The sequence below is a fragment of the Botryllus schlosseri genome, chromosome 11 (assembly GCF_051294905.1).
Source record: "Botryllus schlosseri isolate E-star chromosome 11, Bs_hap1, whole genome shotgun sequence".
Taxonomy (NCBI): Eukaryota; Metazoa; Chordata; class Ascidiacea; order Stolidobranchia; family Styelidae; genus Botryllus; species Botryllus schlosseri.
This window is the reverse complement of record NC_137246.1, coordinates 24,082,081-24,103,318: the sequence shown is the minus strand read 5'-3', so window position 1 is coordinate 24,103,318 and position 21,238 is coordinate 24,082,081. Positions and strand designations below refer to the sequence as shown.

Here is a 21,238-nt window from a genome sequence, read left to right as displayed (position 1 = left end):
ATCTCTTTTATTACCCTACTTGAGCGTAGCTCAAACGTACCTGACCAGTGACCATAAGCTAAATCAAAAACCAATGACACAGCTACACGCATTCACCAGTTGCACTTTATCCAGGGACATCTTCTAATTAGTGCAAAGGTTTGGTAAATTAAACTCATTCAAGGACAAAAATAAACTACGTCCTTTCCTTTCCATTCCAAGTTCAAGACACTTCATTCTCTCTGGTGGATTCGCGCCTCACCTCCGATGCTTTCACCTCCCCTCCACCTGCAAGGAGGCGCTGCCCCCAGTTTGAGAACCACTGGACTAGAGTATACCTGTTGCGTGCTTATAAAAGTAGGGAGAGAAAGGAAAGCATTCAATTCGTTTTCATCCGGTTTGCAATGCAACACTGCAATTGGCATGTCGAATGTCGATACGATGATAAAAACAGATATGTGACTGAGCACTTTTTGAGAACGAGAGATGACGGGTATTCCTGATACGAAAATGTGACCAACCAGACTATCGCAGATGCAAACTTAGATATAGCCTATATAGCTTTATCACAACTACAGCTACTACCTGCTTATTTCCCATGCAGTTACCAATGTACTGCGAGTGACTTCGGTGACACTTGAGCAATCCCAATCCAACTGCATTACTACCCCATCCATACCCCGAGGCGATTTTCATTTACACAACTGCAAATCATTCGCAGAACGTGTTCTTCCATTCTAGCAGCGATTGGAAAGCAGCCATTGGAGTTGTATTGCATGATACAGGGTTCATCCAAGGAAGCACAGAAATATCCATTATTGGAAAGACAGGGCGTCATAAAATGCCAGTGTCTTGGGAAAGCAGGTCAAATATCTGCAGCAAGTGTTCTCCCGGTACTCACGTAAGTCGGTTCTGTGATGAGTATCAAGACACCGAGTGCCAACTATGCGAAGAAGGATTCTTTATTGATGACTTTAATAACATGACCAGGTTCGTCCAAATTGATTATATTATGCTAGGCTACGTTGGCCTACCATATAGTTCACCCGGACATTGGCACATTCGCTTTTCAGTTGCATCCGATGCCGACAACCGTGCTTGGCATCATTTGGTATGCGCGAAGTGAAAAGCTGTACGACCCGCGAAGACAGACAATGCCAATGTATAACAGGATATCACTTGGTTGCAAACCAAATATGCATGAGACACCGAAAATGCAAGCCCGGATTCGGGGTGGAGACGCTGGGTGAGCGACACTGTTCAGTGTTCCATTCTAGTATTATTATATTGAAAGCATCATATTATATAGTGTTAAACATAATTTCGACTGGTTGAAATTCGCCATTTTTCTTTTGCTGAAGACTGCAGTCAGTCTTTGATGTTGAAACTGATCATGACGTCCGTTTTATGATCAAAATAAGGTAGGTGGCGTCAGGGAGTGCCCGATGCTAATCACAAATCACATGCAGTGTCCACTGTCCACATCTCGAACTGTAGCCGCTGGTTATGCTGAGAGCAGATCATACTGAGATTATTTACGTCATTCAGGTACCCTGTTCGAAGATACCACATGTCGAGTATGCTCCACTCAAGAGTTTTCATTTAACTTTTCGGAAAAAGAAAGATGTCGTCCTCGACGTACATGTTCGGACGTTCCTCCGAAGAAAGAAATTGGAACCAGCATTCCGATTTCGCTATGCAGTAAGTTGTAAATCCACCTTCTTGTGCGCTAACTATTAAACAGTACACTCATGTATGTAGAACAGGGGTCGGCAACCCCCGGCACGCGTGCTATTTGTGTTACGAGAGATGATTTTTCATGGCACGCCGAATTATTTGACGCACTATACAAGGCTGTTCAAAAAAAAAAACTTTTTTCCCTGAATCTTGCTGCCTAGGTGATTAAATCGCTAGGTTGCATTAAAAAACGACGCACACCAAAATTGAATTCATTCCAACCTGTAATCGCGGATTTCGTACAGTTTGAAAATTTTGAATTTACCGAAAAATGCAAAAAAAGGATAATCCCAGGATAATCCAAGAATTATCAAAAAAACTCAAATAACTCCGCTTCTACGGGTTGGAATTGAGTCAAATTTGTTTTGCATCGTTTTTGCAGACAGCGCAACAATTTCATGGGGTTGGCAGAAAAATTTGAAATTTGAAAATAAATTTCTTTGCATTTTTGGGTAAATTCAAAATTTTCAACCTGTACGAAATCCGCGAATACCGGTTAAAATGAATTCAAATTTGGCGTGCGTCGTTATTTAAGGCAACCTAAGCAGCAATTTTCAAACTGTACGAAATCCGCGAATACCGGTTGGAATGAATTCAAATTTGATGTGCGTCGTTTTTTAAGGCTACGTAACGATTTAATCACCTAGCCAGCAAGATTCAGGAAAAAAAGTTTTTTTTGAACAGCCCTGTAATGCAAAATATAAGTTTCAAAATAGAAAAGCTCGTAGACGACCCAAAATTACTTTGTAAATCAACCTAAAATGTAGTCTTTTGGGTCAAATACTATTATTCTGGAATTTTTTTTTCGCGCTACGCTCGTTTTATCGGTACAGGAAATCAGGTCCGGTAAATCACGAATAGTGCGAAATTGTTTTATATATGGCAACCTAATATCGTATGAAACTGTTTGGATCCTTTAATCTAGGAATGTGCACTGTGCAGCCTGTAGGGGTGCGACTATTTTATGAAACGGCAATACGGCGCTGGCCATTTTCACGCTAGGAAACATACGTTACGTTTCCGGCGACATGCGACCATGCTATTCCGTGCGCTGCCAAAATGATTGGCGTCGATAAAACCTTGAAAGAAAATAACCATCTCATTTTGGCCAAAACGTTCGGCATTGATATGTCCACTGTCCAGGCACCGAAATGACCGGCGCCGAATAGTACAGCGCCCGCTTCTTGAGCCGCACGTTTCAAATGGGACTCGCAGCTAGAAAAATGATGAGTCCCGTACGAAATGCGAATTTAGAATCGTGAAAGGATTTATTCTTTTAGTTTCATCTGATACGTGTAAGCGATTCCAATATATTTGAATCAACGACAACCTTTATCGCACGATCTTTGGAGCTTTGCAGACAAATCTAGTGTCAGACCAACCTACATGTGACAACAAACCGACTTGTATGATACGGGGGAGGGCACATTTCCCTCATCAGGCCATACCATCGTAATATCCTTGATGGGCCTGTCACTTATTGACCACGGTACCGAACACAGTGTACTTGGGAACGACCGAAGCAACCACAGAAGACCGATCATTACGCGACTAAAATTAAATGATGCAAATATTACGTACATTAGGCGATAGGTCTATAGTGCGGCAGCGACCATATAAATACCCTTCGCGACCAATGCTGTAAGAATCACTGGCGTAACCGATGCCGTTCTCAGCTGCAGATAAGCGATTGGTGGGATTCCTTGCCTGAAACGCCAACTAAAAAATGTTTGGCACGCCAGCTGGTAATATTTTGACATTTTTTGACATTTTGGCACGCTGCATATACGAAAGGTTGCCGGCCCCTGATGTATACAGTGTAGACTGTAGAGTGTACACTACCCGAGGCGATCACTAACGAAGTATTTATACTTTTCGGAGTACTCAAGTTGGTTTTTCCCACTTGGATCAATTGATAGCTTCAAGTTTCAGGCAAATTAAGTCTATAATACATATTAATGGATAAAAAGACAAAACTACACATTTTTACAGGCTGGGTTTTCAAAAGACGAAAGTAGTTTTTAGATAAATTTTCATAACTTTGTCGTTTGTCACTAAGATACATATTGCAATTTCGGAAGGCGCCGCCTTCGATTATACCTGCTAAAGTCATGCGACTCTCGACCCCATCTTACTTTTTAAACTACATAGCCTAGTTGAGTATAGGCTACTTGTCAGGCCTTTTATTTTCCATTTCCTCTCGCAGTAGTTTAATAGATGACTGGAAATCGATGTACTTCTACTTGTAAGTGAGTAGAAATTAACTGCTTTAGTTCTACTTTTACTTGAGTTGCCACGGTGACTGCTTTACTATCTCTGTACACTATACACTCACAACAAATGTCCTGCGGTTTGGATATCTGAACATCTTTCCGAGAGGGATGTAATCATTATTGGGACTAGGGTTGCATTTAAAACAAACGGTGATTTAAAACACTTTGTTTAAAACATGTTTCAAACAGAGTTTTAAACAAAGGCCTTTTAAAAAAATGTTTTTTTTAAGCTGTAAAATTATGCCATAATTGTGTAAATACTTTCCAAAAACATGTTTATGAGCCTACGGACAATTACCACCCGGTAGAGCCGACGTATATCGATATGGGACGGTTTGAACTAGGGATGGTGTGAACGTGAGGTTCACGTTCGCGTTCTGTGTGTGAACCTCGGAAATTTAGAGGTTCGTGTTCACAACAGAACCTTGGTAGGTTCTGCACTGTGAACCTTTTGATAAATTGTAATTTTCACTCCATTATAAGATCTTTGGCTAAAATTTATTGCATTTCAACTGCGGGCCACTCCATGCATGGTGCTGGCAGCATAAGAAATCAACGCTTAACGAGCATGCACCACGCACCTCGACAACCTTAAAAGTTTTAGTTGCTTTGTTGCAAAAATTTTCTCGGAATAACCAGCTTTCCCTTTGTGAATATTTAGTGACTATCTGCTGTGAGCTTGACCCGCAATCACACAACATCACGAGCGATATACGAGTCAGCGAATGATGCTTATTCAACCAATCAATGACATTGATATCGTTTTCTGATGTAAAAAATCGAACGGGCGTTCGGGGTCAATCTTTACTTCATATCTTTACTGTATCATTAAAACCAAATCCGTGCGATTAAGGTGCTTGCTACTGCTGCATAACTTGTTGTTGTTTGTGGTATCGGTAGCGAGTATTGATACCCGCTGTACACTCTGCTCAATATCAATGTAGCAATACCCAGACTCCGAAAACATTGTCCGGTCTGGCTAAGACCGTTAAGGCGTAAGCTTATATTCCGTAGTAAGTCCTCGTCGAAATTGTTGGCAAAGCGACGGAATGTATTGATTTTACGCAATTATTATATCCTTTGATTACCGCTGTTGATACATGTGGCGACGTTTAGAACGCCGATATGTACTTCAGCATTGTGGCATTATGTGGACCGAGTCTTCGCTATAGGTATCGTGTACATTAATATAGGCTATCACTTCATTGGAAGATAGGGTTGGAATTAGCAATATGACGTCACGTGACGTCACGAGGTTCACGTTCGTGTTCACACAGAACCTTTCAAAAAGGTTCGCGTTCACACGAACCTGAACCTTTCAGAGGTTCACACCATCCCTAGTTTGAACCCTCAAAATAATCGGTTCAACAGCAATAGTACAGATACTTCGTCAAAAGAGCTATATTTACCCTATTTTTTCAATTGTCAATGTCAATCCATTATGACATCACAATTGGATATTCGTGACGTCATTGTTAAAAAATAAACAATAAAAAACATGTTTTAAATATGTTTGTTTTAAATTGATTTTTGTTGTAAATACAACCCTAATTGGGACACAGCCTACCAGTGATCAGTCAATATTTATGGTCAATATACCATACGTCCTTGCAGCAGGTGCGTTCAATTTGACGTCTTTCGCATTATCGGCTACTACTCCGACACCGCGACGCATCAGTCACCATGCTAGAAGTCCCACGGGAACCTTGTCGCCAGGTTAGCACTGCAGCAGACTTGGTACGTTTCCGGTATGACATGCTTGTTTGTTTAGAAGCCTTACCATCGTATACAACATGGATAGTCTCGCTGCTGCTGACGATTTGTCTACTTTTTGCGATCCTTGCAATATTCCTGATTTGTCGATTTGGCCTTTGTAACCGCATAACTGTTGGAAAAAACGGACGCAACTCGAAGGCTGGTAAGCACGAACTATGTGCGAGCTGATCGCAAGTTACTTGACCTTTTGTATACCATATGCACCCATTTTACTTGTTCTTTTATTATTATCTGATGTAGACCGAGGTGGGTGTTTAATTGTAAGGCTTCTCCGAGTCGTTTCAACGCCTTCCTATCTTTTCATTATATCGCAATCTCGTGGTGTTTTAACTGTCTTAAAATAGAAGTGAATTGAACTGAGGGAATCTAGTAGTATTGCAATACACCAATTTTCCAGACAGAAGCGACGACGCCGACGCACGACCTAGCACAGAGGCTGACGATAAAGACCTTCAAACTCTAGGTATGACGTGTGCCTGCGATGTGCCTTACGCAGTGACAATATATGCTGCCACGTAGCCTATTATACAGCTACGTTGCTTGTTTATTGTTATCTGTTCACGACAGGAAATATTGTCACGGATAATGGACAAGAATCTCACATTATGACGCGATTCCGGCAGGATCTGGATCGATCCCAAGATATGGTTGCATCGCAACACGGTGGATATTTTAAATGTCTCTTTACACAATTGAATAATGATATAGTCACAACATTTTTTTACAGCCAGACTGCCTAGAATCAAGTGTACCCGTTCGATGCGAGTGTGATCAGACTAGTTGACCCCCAAGGTCGTATCGATCATTCCTATCTAATACCGAATACTGTGCATGTGCTTGTGCATGCGCAGTGCATGCATCTATGCTGTACCGCCATCATTGCCGTCTGTTGTTATGTATTTTGGTTGGATGAAAATAAAGACTCTCTCTCCCTCTCTCCCTCTCTCCCTCTCTCTCTCTCTCTCCCTCTCTCTCTCTCTCTCTCTCTCTCTCTCTCTCTCATATAAAAAACAAACAAATATTTTTGCCTGTCGATGTATAAAGTTATTTTGAAATCTCCATTAGTTGGATTACCCATGACGAATGTCAGCCGAAAATACTCGGGTTTATTTCAATATGAATATATTATTATTCAATTGTGTAATGAAGTTATGTACCTCCAAAAACCCCTTTAAATATATCTTTATCTTTATCCTTATACTTTTACTTTTACTTACCTGATTGTCAAGCATTGACTTCTAGGTTTTCGTTCGGAACCGGCGGAATCATTGATAACCGAATCTTCAACGTTCGCCATCGATCGCAACAGGGTCGAAATGAGACTTCGAAACGGTTAATAAGCTCAATAAAGTAGCCGGGAATCACAAAACTTGAACTTTAAAATATGCATTTTTAGATATATCGCCTGAATTCATTCACGTCATTTTGAAGCACGTATCCGAAAACATCGATTATGATCTGGACGCGTTGATGCGACACTTGTCGGGACCCGATGCATTGCAACGTTATCCGTTAGGTGACGCGTTTACATCTTTAATGGTAAGTTTACATCCTTCGATTTCAGTAGTTTCCATCATTTCAAAGTTCAGATCGGTCTATTAGCAATTTTTATCGCTTCAATACACCACAAAAAATTCTATACAATGAAAAGATGAGAAGGTGTCGAAACGACTTGGATTAGTCTTTGGAATCAGACACCCACCTTGGCCTGGGCGATGTAAAGAGGAGGCATGCATACTGAATGAAAAGTAAAAGAAGATAGTATATAGAAAAAGCAAGCGACAAAAATGGGATGGAAAAGCAAACTGTAACAAGCTGAAAAGATGGGAATGTGCCGTAAAGACTAATCGAAGTGCGTTAGACCCTCATCGAGGTCCACTAAATATCAATACGAATGGAAACTTAATTCTGAAATATTAAGATACATAATCTCATAACACGAACATGTTCGTTAAATTGACGATTACCCCTGCCGAGTGTCAGCCGAAAATAGTCGGGTTTATTTCAATATGAATATACTATTCAATTGTATATTGAAGTTCTGTACCTCCAAAATTGAAAGTAACAAAACAAGTGTAAATTAAAGACGATATATACAGGGCTGGAAAAGTAGTCATCACTGGTATATATATATCGGTCTAGCTCTGTCTTCATATAGATCAGTGTTTCCCAAACTTTTTGAATAACGCCCCCCTGGTCACAGATAGATAAAGTACCAGCGCCCCCTCGTCACGGTTAAATATTAAAACGAAAGTTGTTCTGCATTTATTACAAATAACGAGACGGATGAAGCTGCTGTATTGTCATCAACCTCATCATAATTATTGGGTTTGAGTTTTCATAACAACGATCTCGTTCTAAAATCTACAGTCTTCACTTCCCATACTGCCAAGTCAGTTTCTGCTGTGAGTCAGAAACTTTGTCACGGCACTGAAAGCACTTTATATCAAATATGAGCGGTCAAGGGCAACGACGAAAAAGGAACTCGACTCCAGCGAGAGTATTTCTATGTGATTTAATTGTGTATCCAAAACGATTGATTGGTGATACTGAACGCAACCAGAAGGCCGTGTTGAAGGTCACGGTCGCAGCACTGTGAAAAACCCACGATCGACCGTCGCTTGTCGCAATGCAGCAATAACTGTTCAAATACATCGTAGTTCTCACAGCATACGATGAAACACGCTTTCTAGGGATTCTGCCGACTGCTAAATTAGTCCATGGATGGGCACGATCAACATGGTCAAGTAACGATGAATATTTCCGGTATAGCTGATTGAATAGAGCAGACGGACGACCCGATATTGCCTTGAGTGAATCGAGGTTGCATTTTACTGTGTATTTAGCTGCTTTATTCATCTTTTTTTTTTCAACACTACTTAGCAATTGCCTTCTAAACCTACACCACCCCCATTTGCCCTCAGCGCTCCCCTACCGCCCAATTTTATAGCCAGTGCCATCAATCGCCTATTCCACGGCCAGCGCCCCTTTCACGCTCGCGAACGCCTCCAGGGGGCGCAGCCGCCCACTTTGGGAACCACTGATATGGATTTTAAGAGCACCATCACCCGGGTGATGGAAATATCCGTCGAAAAAAGACAGCATCAAACTATAAGTAGTAATAACATCGTAAATTTCTACACAATGGCAAGTTAAAGTAGTAATTTTCCAGATATGTTAAAACTACGTCAAGTGGAAGTAGAAAACGAAGGTCTGAATAGTGCTCAAGTAAGTAGTTTCAAAGAGTAGATTTGACCAAGGGTTTGCATACTTGTAGTAGGTGGCTGGTTTTGAAATTATAGGCTGCATCTTTGCGACGAACGAAAATTGATTAATGACATCTGAAATAGGTGCAATTTTCGAAATTAATTCAGTCATCGTGAAGGGCTATTTTTCCCAAATTGGGTTGACTGACTGCCAGCAATAACCGTACTGTTTCGGATCAATAAACTTTCCATTGAACGTTGTTCACCATGTATATTTCGCTCGATTTGTTTGAATGATATGTCAAAAATGAGCCGAAATTATCAGCAGCCTCGTTAAAGATTTATCTACGACCTACAGAAGTATATGCTCTACTGTAATAAGCTATAGTCATTCACAAATATTTTTTGCCAAGCTTTTGAGTTAGAAGCCCAAACATTCACCTATGGTACAACAGAGCGCCACCAATAGTATTATTATGCGACATCATTTGGAGAATATTGTTACATGCAAATTGGCTAAAGACCCGTCGCTTGCAATGAAGCTATGTCATGAATTGAAGTGGTGTCTATAGCCGGTGTCTAAGTCACACTTGCATAGCGACGAATAATCAAGGTGTTTGAATAGCAAGTCAACTCAAGGTCGTACCCAGTGTTGAATTGGAAACAAATAATTGTTTAAAACACATTGTTTAAAACATGTTTTAAACAGTGTTTTAAACAAAGTCTCTTGAAAAAAACTCAATTTCTTTTTTTCAAGTTGTATAATTATGCCACAATTGTGTAAATACTTTCCAAAAACATCTTGTATGAGCCTACGGACGACGATTACCACCCGATATAGCCGACGTATACGATACGGGATGGTTGGAACCCTCAAAATAGTCGGTTCATCAGATCATTGGTACGGAATGAATGTTCTGATAATGATGACCGCCGACCGTAAAAATGCTGTAAGACGAGGCAGTCCCCTGGTTAAAGATATGTTTGGTCCGTCCATGACAGGGTTTGGAAGCCTATTTCGTCAAAGGAGCTATATTTTCAATTGTGAATATCAACCCACCATGACGCACAATTGAAGAGCATTGTTATAAATATGTTTGTTTTAAATTGATTTTTGTTTTAATTACAACCCTCGTACCGAAGATGTGAAATATATCGTTAGAGCGAAAATGGATTTGCAACTCTATGCTTAGGAACAAACTACTACCCATTACTTTGGAATATGCTATACAGTATCTTCACGTTTCTTCAGATGTGGGCAAACAGCACAAGGGAGGGATGTATAATTGCACTTCTCGCAGAAGGACTCAACGGCATCGGGCGAAGTGATATGGCTGAGGAGCTACAGGAACTCAATCCATTGCTATAGACCAGTGGTTCTCAATTTGTTCAGTCCATGGGTCAAGTTTGGTGGACTCAATCGGTAGGAATGAAAAATTAGTCTTGCTGTGTCAAATATGCCGGATCTGACGTGTGGAATAGTATCCCGCAGGGGATCCGACAGACGACGAGCATGTCCTCATTCAAGTCGAAATACAAGCAATTTCCACTAAATGAATACTAGTCCGCCCTCAAGATTACCTGATCACGACCTGACCTATCGATCTCGCCTCCCGTGACATGCCACCCCGTTTTTTTGTCGCTTGCTTTTTATTATATCATCTTCTTTTACTTTTCATTCGGTGTGCATGCCTTCTCTTTACATCGCCTAGGCCAAGGTGACCAAAAGCTACTCCAAGTCGTTTCGACACCTTTCTATCCTTTTATTGTATCGCATTTTCGTGGTGTATTGAACTGATAAAATTGCTAATAAACCGCACCGAACGTTGATGATAGAATAGTGATAATTATGACATTCGGAACCAACAAGGTTTTTTGTGAATATACGTGTTATATATATGCTCGAAGACTAACTGCAAGGAAATGGGAAGAAAGTTACCGGAAGAAAGTTCACCGAATTATACATCAATGCAGATTAATTAATACGCGAATTCGGGCTGAGCACACAGCTATGGAAGCACTGATATCATGAAGATCGCCAATCTGTGGAATCGCGAACCAGATGTACATAATTTGCTCAATATGACTAACGAATAAATACGCTAGCAGAAATCGTATGTAACAAACGGACTATTAGTAGAACAAAACTGCAATATCGGAAGAAACAAGATATACATAGTGCCAAATTCATTCCACTGACGTTCGCTCCTGAGTCAGTTAAAAAGCTTCGAGTGTAATAAATTTGGAAATATGAATATATTGAATGTATAGAACCGTATCTTAAAAAACAACCGAGGTTGACTCGGGACAAGAGACTTTCAAGTCTACCCTTGAGATGAGCATAGTAAGTCCAAGAGTGTTAGTGAGAAAAGCATATGAGGTCATTGGTTCACAATGCTGATCAACTGAAGGTTACGTCACACGGCTGCCAATTAAAGACTTCAACCCCATAGTCATAAATAAAGCAAGGTCCATAATTTTGTCTGAAACATGGTATAAGGAATACTTTTAATCACAACGCTTGTTGTATGCCTACGTTAAGTTCACTATCAGACGAGATCATGTACAGACGGGCCTTCCGAGTGCGATTGTCGTTATAGCCACGACATCTACCCGTGATGACCGGAATGTGCTGATATAATAATGTGACAGACTCCTTATCTCATATGAGATAGACTACTGGACCGTTCATAACAATGTCTGAGTGTTCATGAATGTAAAACTAGGCAGTGTCATTAACTATATCGTTAGCAAACAGTGTGGATTATTTCGTTTGGTCAGCTGTCAGGTAATGACACGCACGACAGAGCCTATACCACGTATCAAACCTGCTGCCAAGTGGCAGAGATTTGAACGGAATTGCTATTATGAAATACAAATCCTGTAATGCAGTGGTTCTCAAACTGGGGGGCGCGAAAGCATCTGAAGGGGGGCACGAAGCAGCGGTCAACTCAACATTTTTTTCGCGCCCCGCGCGATTTATCTCCAAATCATACTTTTGTCTATATATTGTCCGAATTTCATATTTTAGAATTCTCTCATCAACAGTCATATCCTTCCATGCCATCAAACTATCTGTTGGGGCCGCTCGCATCCGGTTGGAATTTGTGATATGACGATGAGGGGCGCGAAATTTTTCACTATCATGAAGGGGGCGTGTCTAAAAAAAAGTTTGAGAACCAGTGCGCAGACATTGGCTTGAAAGTTGCATCAAAATGATTACAAATATCATGTCCAAATACTCGTATATCCATATCCATATCAATGCCCATTGCTCCCCTCTACAAAGTGGCTTCTTTCAAACGCCGCAGATACTGTTCTCTTACGCAGTCAAGCGAACCACCACTCACGCCTTCACAAACCAGACACCACTTGAGCATCAACATCGCGTATTCGAGTTTATTCAACGTCAAAAAGTGCAGGAATCTTACACTCGGAAACGAGTATTGGTCCAAAAACACGCGAAGGCGCAATAAAAATAAGTTGAAATAACGACAACTCGGTAGAGTCACAAAATACGAATGATGAATGAAAACATAATGGGCTCGGTGTGAGTCGCGTCTGCATGTCGCGAGCCAATCATTTCATATAGTGGTACTTGGAAAGGTTTGCGTTGCATTGCTACTTTAATCGGTTTTGTGGATAATCTGTCTCCCTTGTCCATATCCGGTCATGCCCCGTTGAGAAGCAACTTGATTGGTACCCATCTAAAATGGAAAAGACTTACAATTACACACAGGAGCAAAATCGTAGTTGAAAAGGTAGTATTGCTCGATAATGTCATTCGATATTATCCCGTAAACCAGGGGTTCTCAACTTTCCTTGCGTAACGGGCCGCATTTTAACAGCAAAAAGCGCTGCGGGCCGCAGAACATTATTACCGTATATTTGTGGACTATACTACTATATTTAGGCTAATATAGCCTATTTACCAGTCGTGTATGGGCATTTAGTTTGTATGCATTCTACAGCATAATGGACAGAGTTCGTAAGCTTTCAGTTGCTGTTTCTAGTGAGATTGTGTCATCTTCCGACGGAACAAGTAAATCCCTTCATGAAGCGTGCATTGCATTCGTTCCCAAGTCGGTATGTGCACCTTCAAACCCTTGCACCAGAGAACTGAACTCTCTGTTTCAATGCGTGAGCGTGCAAGTATAAAACTACGGTAACTTTTTCTTCAGAGGCCATTGTCACTTTGGGCTCTCAGTGATATGAGAAGAAGTCTCATGTCCGGGGTAATTTCTGAGCAAACCAATCAACGATTCTCCTTTCCTTCCATGGCTGATGCCCTGCATCAATAGTTACAAAAGTCAGCTTTGTTAAGTTGATGTTGTTTGCTAGTCCCCTCTCCCCACGTTTGCCCAGCCAGCATTGCGTCTACAAATATATTCACTCTGATAGAATACCCCAATACAATTAGCGTTGTAATGTCCGTAGATTTTTTCCAATGCTAGGTTGAAGTAGTCTACGGGGCAAAGTGTTTCAAAACATGTGACAAAAGATTAACTGACATTGCTGTTACTCTTCTTGTCACGGTTGAATCAGACAACTGCAGCTTCGAAATCTGTTAGGTGAAGTTGTCCTTGCTGCTAAATTCCGGAAACAGCGGAGATTCGCACATTATAGTAACGCTTTGTTGGAGAAAAACCTTTTCTAACACATTTCATGGGTTTAGCGATACACCAAGCAATTCTGAACCATGCGTTTTTAACGTCGTCGGCAATCTCAACAATGCCTCAAAATATGGATTGCTTAGCCTGAGACCTAGCTAGCAACGCTTTTTTCGAAGATCAGGTGATATGTGTAACTCGAGATGGAACTGTCCGAAGACCTATTCAGAATAATAAGAATCTAAACTCGACCATATATCAAGAAACCAGAAAACATTGAAGAATGAGAATAAATCAAACGAAACAGAGACGGAGCGATAAGAGAGCTTTAGTAGCTAAATTGATACCGCATGCAACAAAATACTGTGCCGGCAGTAATTGCGATCATATTGAAGGATCTCGCGGGCCACAGAAAAAGCGTCTGCGGGCCGCATGCGGCCCGCGGGCCGCGGGTTGAGAACCCCTGCCGTAAACGACTGTAAATAACTATCAATCTCGGATGAAAGCATATTGCTGTGTACACTCTATTATTGAATCAAGAATCCACTTAAACTGTCTATGACCTTAGCTATGTGGTCTACAATGCATAGTAGGCCTACAGTGCAGTGTAGTGGCGCATTGTGAACATAAGAATTAGGAAGCATTTATGTAAGAATTTCACCTGCAGTCCGATAACATTTCGGCCAGCGCGTTGAGTGTCTTCGTCAAATTCTCGCTCGTTTTTCTTCGCGTATTTCGTTCCGATCATGGCGCCGCCCACGTTCTTTGCTTGCGCGACTGATCCGAGAGCGAACAGCGTACTTAATACTTGACTCATGTTGCTGTTGTCACGAATATTTACCGTCTAGTAGAAATGATAAGAGCATTTGTAAAACAATTGAACCGAATACATGCGCAGCAGCTTTACCTGGAACATATCCAGTCGTTTCATACCCATTTTTTCCGCTGCCTTGAGGAACATCTCGATATTTTCGCTTTCTTTCATATTTTTCATGGCCTGCAGGGTCAAAAACGAGCAAACATGGTTGAGTGGATTGTCAATAACGTTACCCTTTCATGAACACCACAACATTGTGATACGATGAAAAGATGAGAAGGTGTAGAATCGACTTGAAATAGTCTCTGAAGTCAGACACCCACCTGAGCCTAGACGATGTAAAGAAGGGGCATGCACGCTGAATGTATTGTATAGTAATAAACTAATAATAGATAACATAAAAAGGCCAAGCGGTGGCATGTATTCCGGTGATCTCATGCGTTGGATAGTATGACTGACCAGGTTAAGAACGTGCAAATCCGCTCCATAGAGCTTCTACGTTACCTGTAATTTTATCCCGGCGGTCGAATTAGGTTTACATGATATCCCTGGCAAGTTGAAGCTATTGATGAGGTCGCAAAGGACAGTGCCGTCGAGTAAGAAATCTCTGAAAGCCTGCAAAAGACGGGTTGTTACGAATCGATCACACGCACAGCGGACTTTCACTCACGTCCTGTCCTTGACCGGACAACTGGCGGCCGGTACGGGCGTTTATCCAGGACGCGACTTCAGCTTCTTCGTCGATCGAGTATTTCGCACGCATTCTGTCCTCAATCTCTCGGCTCATGCCATATCCCTTTGGTCTTGCAGCCATTTTTAGTTTATATGCGATTTACCGAAACCTAGCCTGTCAACTACAGAAGTAATACTTAGAAGCTTACCAGAATGAAAGATCTAACGGACATCCGCTTGCGACCTTGCGTAGACTCTGCTAAACTACTAGCCTAAACAGGACAATAGGCATCACGTCATCATTTAAATATCTGACAGGAAGTTAGCTGTATGCCGAGGGCGGTACCGCCAGTTACGCAGCCAAATACATCAAATGGGCATTGATCAACATACGCAATACATCATGATTCCACTGTCACGCATCAACAGATCATGCTGTCAGTGAGTATACGTACTACGTACTTGAACTGGTCACACGTATCCAATATCCATCCTAACCGACTGTATATGATAGGTGAATCATAATAATGTCCGTCTATTATTCAATGCTCACAACATGACTATATTCGGCATCATCTTAGGCTAATCTGGGTGTTTCAACCAAACTACACAGTTGGTTACAAGGTTTTGGTATGTAAATACATGTTAGTAAGTCTAGTCCACTTCAACACCGGTTAGTACAAACACGGTGATATCTTCAAATATACCAAGTGAGATTAGACCGGCGAATGAACAGCGCTTTCAGTCGACAGAGCATATATACATTGCGATGCCGTATTACTGCAGAGCTATATAACAAGGAATCCGTAAAGGGTATTTACGCGTTCATATTATTGACAATCCTATATCCACTTTCCTCAGTTTACAAAGGCTCGATTCCGTTCGCGGCGCATCACACACTGCAACTGAGTCAACAGCGCTAACTCAGCAACAGAAGACTTTTTAGCATCGCGATGTGCAATGCGCTATCTGAGTCCACAGCACATGATTCAACACTATGCAGTATGCAACTCCGCCTTACTCTGAATTATGAGGCTATACATCAAACGAGTGGCTGCGCGGAGCCATCAATCCGTGTGGTGTGACGGGCAACTGCGCTTGCGTTCTATACCTATACGGAGAATCGCGAGGTATACGTCAGAGAATAATTCTAGTTTCTTCTTCAAATCAACATCAGCCCGCCTAAACTTGGACTTTCACGAACATCCTGTATACGTCTCGTTGTGCAAAAATTTCGGCTATGGCTTTAAAACTGCGTCATCGTCAGCGGCTTATTCAGCAAGAGAGATCGCCTTATACGGCGTTGTCGCATTCGGTCGACGCCTGTTTCTTTTATTCACACCAGCCTCGCTTCACTGAGCGCATCGATTCAGGAGTACCAAGAATAGGAAAAAATAGCAAATATTTGAGAGAATTTCGGTCTGCCCAAATTCCTGCCGTCTTTTGTTTACTTTCAACAGTGATATCATCAATTCGGATCATCACACAGGCATGTAAATGGGTCTGCCAATCGCGACTTGTCTGGATTTTAAAATCTGCTTGGAGGATGCCTGTTATCATCTGTCTTGAAATCCAGCTAGGTTACACCTCGTCGGGATTACAAAAATGCAAGGCAGCCACTCTGCAGCAAACTGCATTGCACTTCCGTTTTGTCCCAGCAAACCTGCATACATTCCAGTCTGCATTGCGGAATGCGTCTGTCATTGGCCCACAAGACCTGAAGCGAAGAGTGCGCAGAATTGAAGTTTATTTATGCGCATCCGCGATGATTTAACGAGGTAAAATGACAACACATCCGGTCCTGTGCGAGTCTAATGTGCATCGAACTAACAGCAAGCACGGTAAGCGTGATCGACTGTCGCTAGATGTACGTATGCCTGCGTCAATCGAATGACACTTTTCAATCGTAAAATGCACTGTCGCAAACAAAACCGCCAAATACACGTACCATTGACCCGGTGAAATGCACGCAATGACAGATACAGTGTCATCAGTCAGAGAAAACATGACAGTTATGGTGTGGCGGAATTTGCCCGATGTTTGCTAGCTGCTCAGCAGTCAGCATGCAGTTTCACCGTTTGAAGATTTAGGCTCTGACTGGCTTATACGTTACATGCGGTCAGATGTCAGATCGTATCGTGGCCGTCTACCAGAATTCAGTCATACAATAATCCATTATTAGGCACTGGTGTTTATAGGTAATGATTCGTAATCGTAAAATGAAGGCATGATTCACTAATAATATGAAATTAATCACAAAAACCGAGTCGATGCCACGGACATTATTAATATCATAATTTAGTGTTATTGTCGCTTGATATCGCGTAAACACAACCCTTTATTAAAGTATTACGGATGTCAAGACGACGTCGTACGAATTATTAAGAGGTATAGGTAGCTATAGGTACGTATTGGTTTTATTGCCTCGGGGCGAAAAGTCACAATTTGTTGGCGCACCTTCGTTCTTTTAAAATTATTTTTATCATTTTGAAACACGACAAAATTGTGACACGATGAAAAGTTGTAAAGTTTAGTCCGGCGGGCGAGGTCTATCAATCTCACTCACACCCCTCGGCCCGAAGATAGTAATGTTGAAATGCCGCATACGAACTTATTGAGAATAGGAGAAAATAACATATGGGGTAGCAATAAAAATGACGAGGCTTTGGTCGGTACGAGGTTTACGGGCATTCGGGCAATATAATATGGCGCACCAACTATTTAATTGTCCGCAATCGGTTTGGGTTAGGGTTAGTTTTAGGCTTTTTAATGGACATTGGACACGCTCATGGCGTCGACAATACAGCTGGAGTATCTTACATAATTCCCAACTTCTCGTGTAAGTCCAATAGTCCCTTTCCTTGCGGTCTCTCAGTTAAACTCTAGGCCTACGCAGAAGGCAAACGCTGATATAACCAATTGTGTAGTCTTAACTAGCATACATTTCTTATCGGTGGCTGTGGTAATGTTCACATTGAGATAAGGATCGATTTTCGCAACAATAATGAGAGGAAATGGATTTCTTACGGGAAAGGTGGAAAATTGTATATGTATACACTTACACATACTATGCCGTGTAGGCTACCTGTGCCATCGTAGGCTGTTACCAATCAATCAATGGATCAATCAATGGACAGTGGACACTGGACAGATAATATTTTCTATCTGCCCAAGACACACACACAATGTACAATTCGATATACAAGACACATAATGCGATGTAATGAACATATAGGGGGATGCCGAACGACCAATCAGTTGGAGTCTCTTGAACTGGCATTCACCTCCACATAGTGCCCGATATCACAGTCTTCTTCGATGTTGTTCTTTTTTCGTCGGTTCTTTTTAGAAGCTAATTGTTGTTCGTTTTCTTTCGTTATCGGGTCTTTTTTTCTGGGCTATTTGTCGCCGTAAGAACAACGACACGGGGGACGAGGAGCCCAGAATAATCTTCGACGGCAGGAATCGAACCCGGGCCGCCTGTTTGGATGGCGCCAACGCAGCTATGCACGGCATTTGTAAGCTGTATGTATATTTATTAGGGATGTTCAAAAATGACTTTTTTCTCAAATTGTATGTAGCCGCTGATCACTGTCACACTCGTGCTGAGAACATTCTGCAGACAAAGACTCTTCACCGAGAGAATCTTCTTCCACTGTTGGTAAAACTTTTGAAGGCAATGAAATTGTGACATCTGGCCAATGAGGTGACGGTCGTATTGCGCAAGTCAAATTGGATATTGAATTCTATGCTGTTTTTTTCATTGAATCCAAAAACCCAATGAGCAAAAGTAACAATCTTTTCCATGTCCATGTGAATACTCCAAGACGTTTCGACGCCTTGCTATCTTTTTATTGTATCGCAGTCTTGTGATGTTTTGAAAGGAAGAATAGATGAATAAATTGATACTGATATCAAAAACTAGGCCAAGAATACTTACTTTTTACATACTTATAAAAAGTTACTTTTACTTTTACCCGAGTAGAAATTGACGCCGTTACTTCCACTTCTACTTGAGTACCTATGGTAAGTACTTTGACCACATCTGATGACGTCACAAGGGTTATAGCTATGACCGAACAGCAAGGAATACGCCACAGAACAGGCTGTTATTAGCACTGAAATGCAAAATTTCAAATCACTGGTTATAAAAAATCTTGATGTGATAGACAAAAAGCGACTTCATATTCGTAATCAGCGCACGTAAATTAACTTAGTAGCCATCATTTTGGCGAAAAAACAAAATCCTGTCGACCAGTGTTATGGACTGTCATGGATAGTAGTCAATGAATAATGATATGAACTGGACGTCTGGCACTCGTGAAAAATATTCCACCACGTTACAACCATCCTTTGACATAGTTGTGATTTGCTTTACACAATTGTTCCGAAGAAGTTTGTAACTTGATACTGCCATCTAGCGGACACTATCTGAATAAAGATTTTACAAATCAATCTAGTCCAGGGGTTGGCAAACTTTTTGGCTCGTGGGCTGCATTCAACATTTGAATCCATTCGTGGGCCGCACTATATAAAATTGGGATACTAAGCCAAAGTTCCATATTGGTATTTGATTATATAGTGACTGACGAAATGGAAATAATATACATGTATTTGTATATTCAATACAAATCCAACATTGATTTGATGATAACGTAGGCTACACGCGTCAGAAACATTGACGAGAATTTATTAACTGGTTGTCCTAATTGGAAAAAGTAGGGATGAAAGTAGGTTGTCCCGACTCTAACATGTCCTGGAAGAGTCAGATTCAGTCGCAAGAAAAAAAATATCACAGAACTGTGGTCTGTTCTACAGTCTTAGAGATTATGCATGCCAGTCTGGGACCTGGGTCCTTCTGATACTCTTAAAAAATCATGTTTCCTGTCGAAGTTACGATATGGCATCATCTGTTGCGGGGCTGCCAGTAAAACTGCACTGAAGCCGCTACAAAAACTACAACATCAGGTCCTCCGTATCATAGCCAGGGCCCCAAAGGAACCAGGATGTGTGTCCAACAAATCACTCAGAAGATTCGGTGTCCTAAACATAAAAGATATGCGGAAACTAGAAATCGCAAAGTTTGTGTATCAGTTCCACTGCGGCCACTGCCCCGAAAACCTCAATGACTTCTTTACCTCGCTATCAAAAGTGCATAAGTAGGCTACGACACACGCGTGTCCACGTCGTCCAATTATATGGTGGACAAAAAATATCATCGCTCTATCAAATATGCCAGACCTGAAGTGTGGAACGTATCTCGCCGGCTATCCGACAGTCGTCGAGCATGTTCAATTGTTCATATCCAGTCCACATTCAAGTCGAAATACAAGCAATTTCTGCTGAATGAATACTAGTCAGCCCTCACCATTTACCGGCACCACGACCTGACATATCGATCTCGCCTTCCGTCACTTGCCACCTGATTTTATCGCTTGCCATTTTATATCATCTTCTATCAGTGTGCTTGTGCAACTGTGCATGCCACCTTTTTACACCACCTGGGCCCAGGTGGGGGTCTGATCTCAAAGACTATACTCCTAAAGTCGTTTCGGCATCTTCCTCTCATTCTTTGTATTGCAGTCTTGTGATGTTTTGAAATTTAACGAATGAACTTGAACTCGTAAATATCGTCTGTTCTGTCCCTATGTTACCATATAAATAGATTCTACTGAATTTTACTAGTCAGCGCCCAAGATTATCGGACCACAATCTGACACATCGACCTGTTGACACATGCCCTCCATTTTCATCGCTAGTCCTTTTCAAGTTATCCTGTTACTTTTCATTCGGTGAGCATGTTCTGTTGATGCCTCTGATCTCATAAGCCAAGGTGAGTGTATGACAAACTACCGCAAGTCGTTTCCACTCTCTCCTATCTTCCATTGTATCGCAATCTCGTGGTGAATCGATGTACGAATGAACAGTCACAATTTAACTGAATCTGGGTGATGGGAGTCTTGATGAATACTGCACGGTAGAATTAACATGAACAATGTGACGTTAAAGCTATACAATTGAGAATTAATTTCATGATTTCCTCAAGTCACGCCTGGGTAGTGGTATCCCACCGATAGCAATATTTTACACCTAACTTCATTATAACTCACGCGTCGTGCTCCAAGGCTCTTAATGCTATCCCGCCAGGCAGCATAAATAACGCTCGGA

General features: G+C 41.5%; 2 protein-coding genes across 3 annotated transcripts; one reads left to right on the top strand and one right to left on the bottom strand.

Moving 5' to 3' along the window:
* The first annotated feature begins 567 nt into the window (after window positions 1-567).
* On the top strand, window positions 568-10,809 carry LOC145450053 (uncharacterized). Of its 2 annotated transcripts, none has more exons than XM_080328509.1 (10): window positions 568-969; window positions 1,053-1,225; window positions 1,528-1,680; window positions 5,604-5,705; window positions 5,764-5,907; window positions 6,163-6,228; window positions 6,333-6,428; window positions 7,008-7,097; window positions 7,162-7,304; window positions 10,224-10,809. In XM_080328509.1, the coding sequence occupies exons 1-10, from the start codon at window positions 821-823 to the stop codon at window positions 10,338-10,340; spliced, it is 1,233 nt and encodes a 410-aa protein (XP_080184635.1). In that variant the 5' UTR covers window positions 568-820; the 3' UTR covers window positions 10,341-10,809. The 2 variants fall into 2 exon arrangements, with proteins under 2 accessions (XP_080184635.1, XP_080184634.1); XM_080328508.1 differs by having other exon boundaries at window positions 5,761-5,907.
* A 1,534-nt stretch (window positions 10,810-12,343) lies between these two features.
* LOC145450054 (calponin-1-like) lies at window positions 12,344-15,288 on the bottom strand. The gene is made up of 5 exons (XM_080328510.1): window positions 15,069-15,288; window positions 14,903-15,013; window positions 14,489-14,578; window positions 14,243-14,425; window positions 12,344-12,678 (listed from the first exon to the last, which is right to left on the bottom strand). The coding sequence occupies exons 1-5, from the start codon at window positions 15,210-15,212 to the stop codon at window positions 12,598-12,600; spliced, it is 609 nt and encodes a 202-aa protein (XP_080184636.1). The 5' UTR covers window positions 15,213-15,288; the 3' UTR covers window positions 12,344-12,597.
* Between the last annotated feature and the right edge of the window lie 5,950 nt (window positions 15,289-21,238).

What these genes read in the sequence shown, in the direction of transcription:
- LOC145450053 (XM_080328508.1), top strand. Translation starts at nt 821, where the DNA reads ATGCCAGTGTCTTGGGAAAGCAGGTCAAATATCTGCAGCAAGTGTTCT. An exon ending in ATTCGGGGTGGAGACGCTGG is followed by an intron (nt 1,226 to 1,527) that starts GTGAGCGACACT and finishes TACGTCATTCAG; the next exon opens with GTACCCTGTTCGAAGATACC. An exon ending in CATTCCGATTTCGCTATGCA is followed by an intron (nt 1,681 to 5,603) that starts GTAAGTTGTAAA and finishes ACGTCCTTGCAG; the next exon opens with CAGGTGCGTTCAATTTGACG.
- LOC145450054 (XM_080328510.1), bottom strand. Translation starts at nt 15,212, where the DNA reads ATGGCTGCAAGACCAAAGGGATATGGCATGAGCCGAGAGATTGAGGAC. An exon ending in CCGCCGGGATAAAATTACAG is followed by an intron (nt 14,579 to 14,902) that starts GTAACGTAGAAG and finishes TTGACCCTGCAG; the next exon opens with GCCATGAAAAATATGAAAGA. An exon ending in GAAATGTTATCGGACTGCAG is followed by an intron (nt 12,679 to 14,242) that starts GTGAAATTCTTA and finishes TTTCCATTTTAG; the next exon opens with ATGGGTACCAATCAAGTTGC.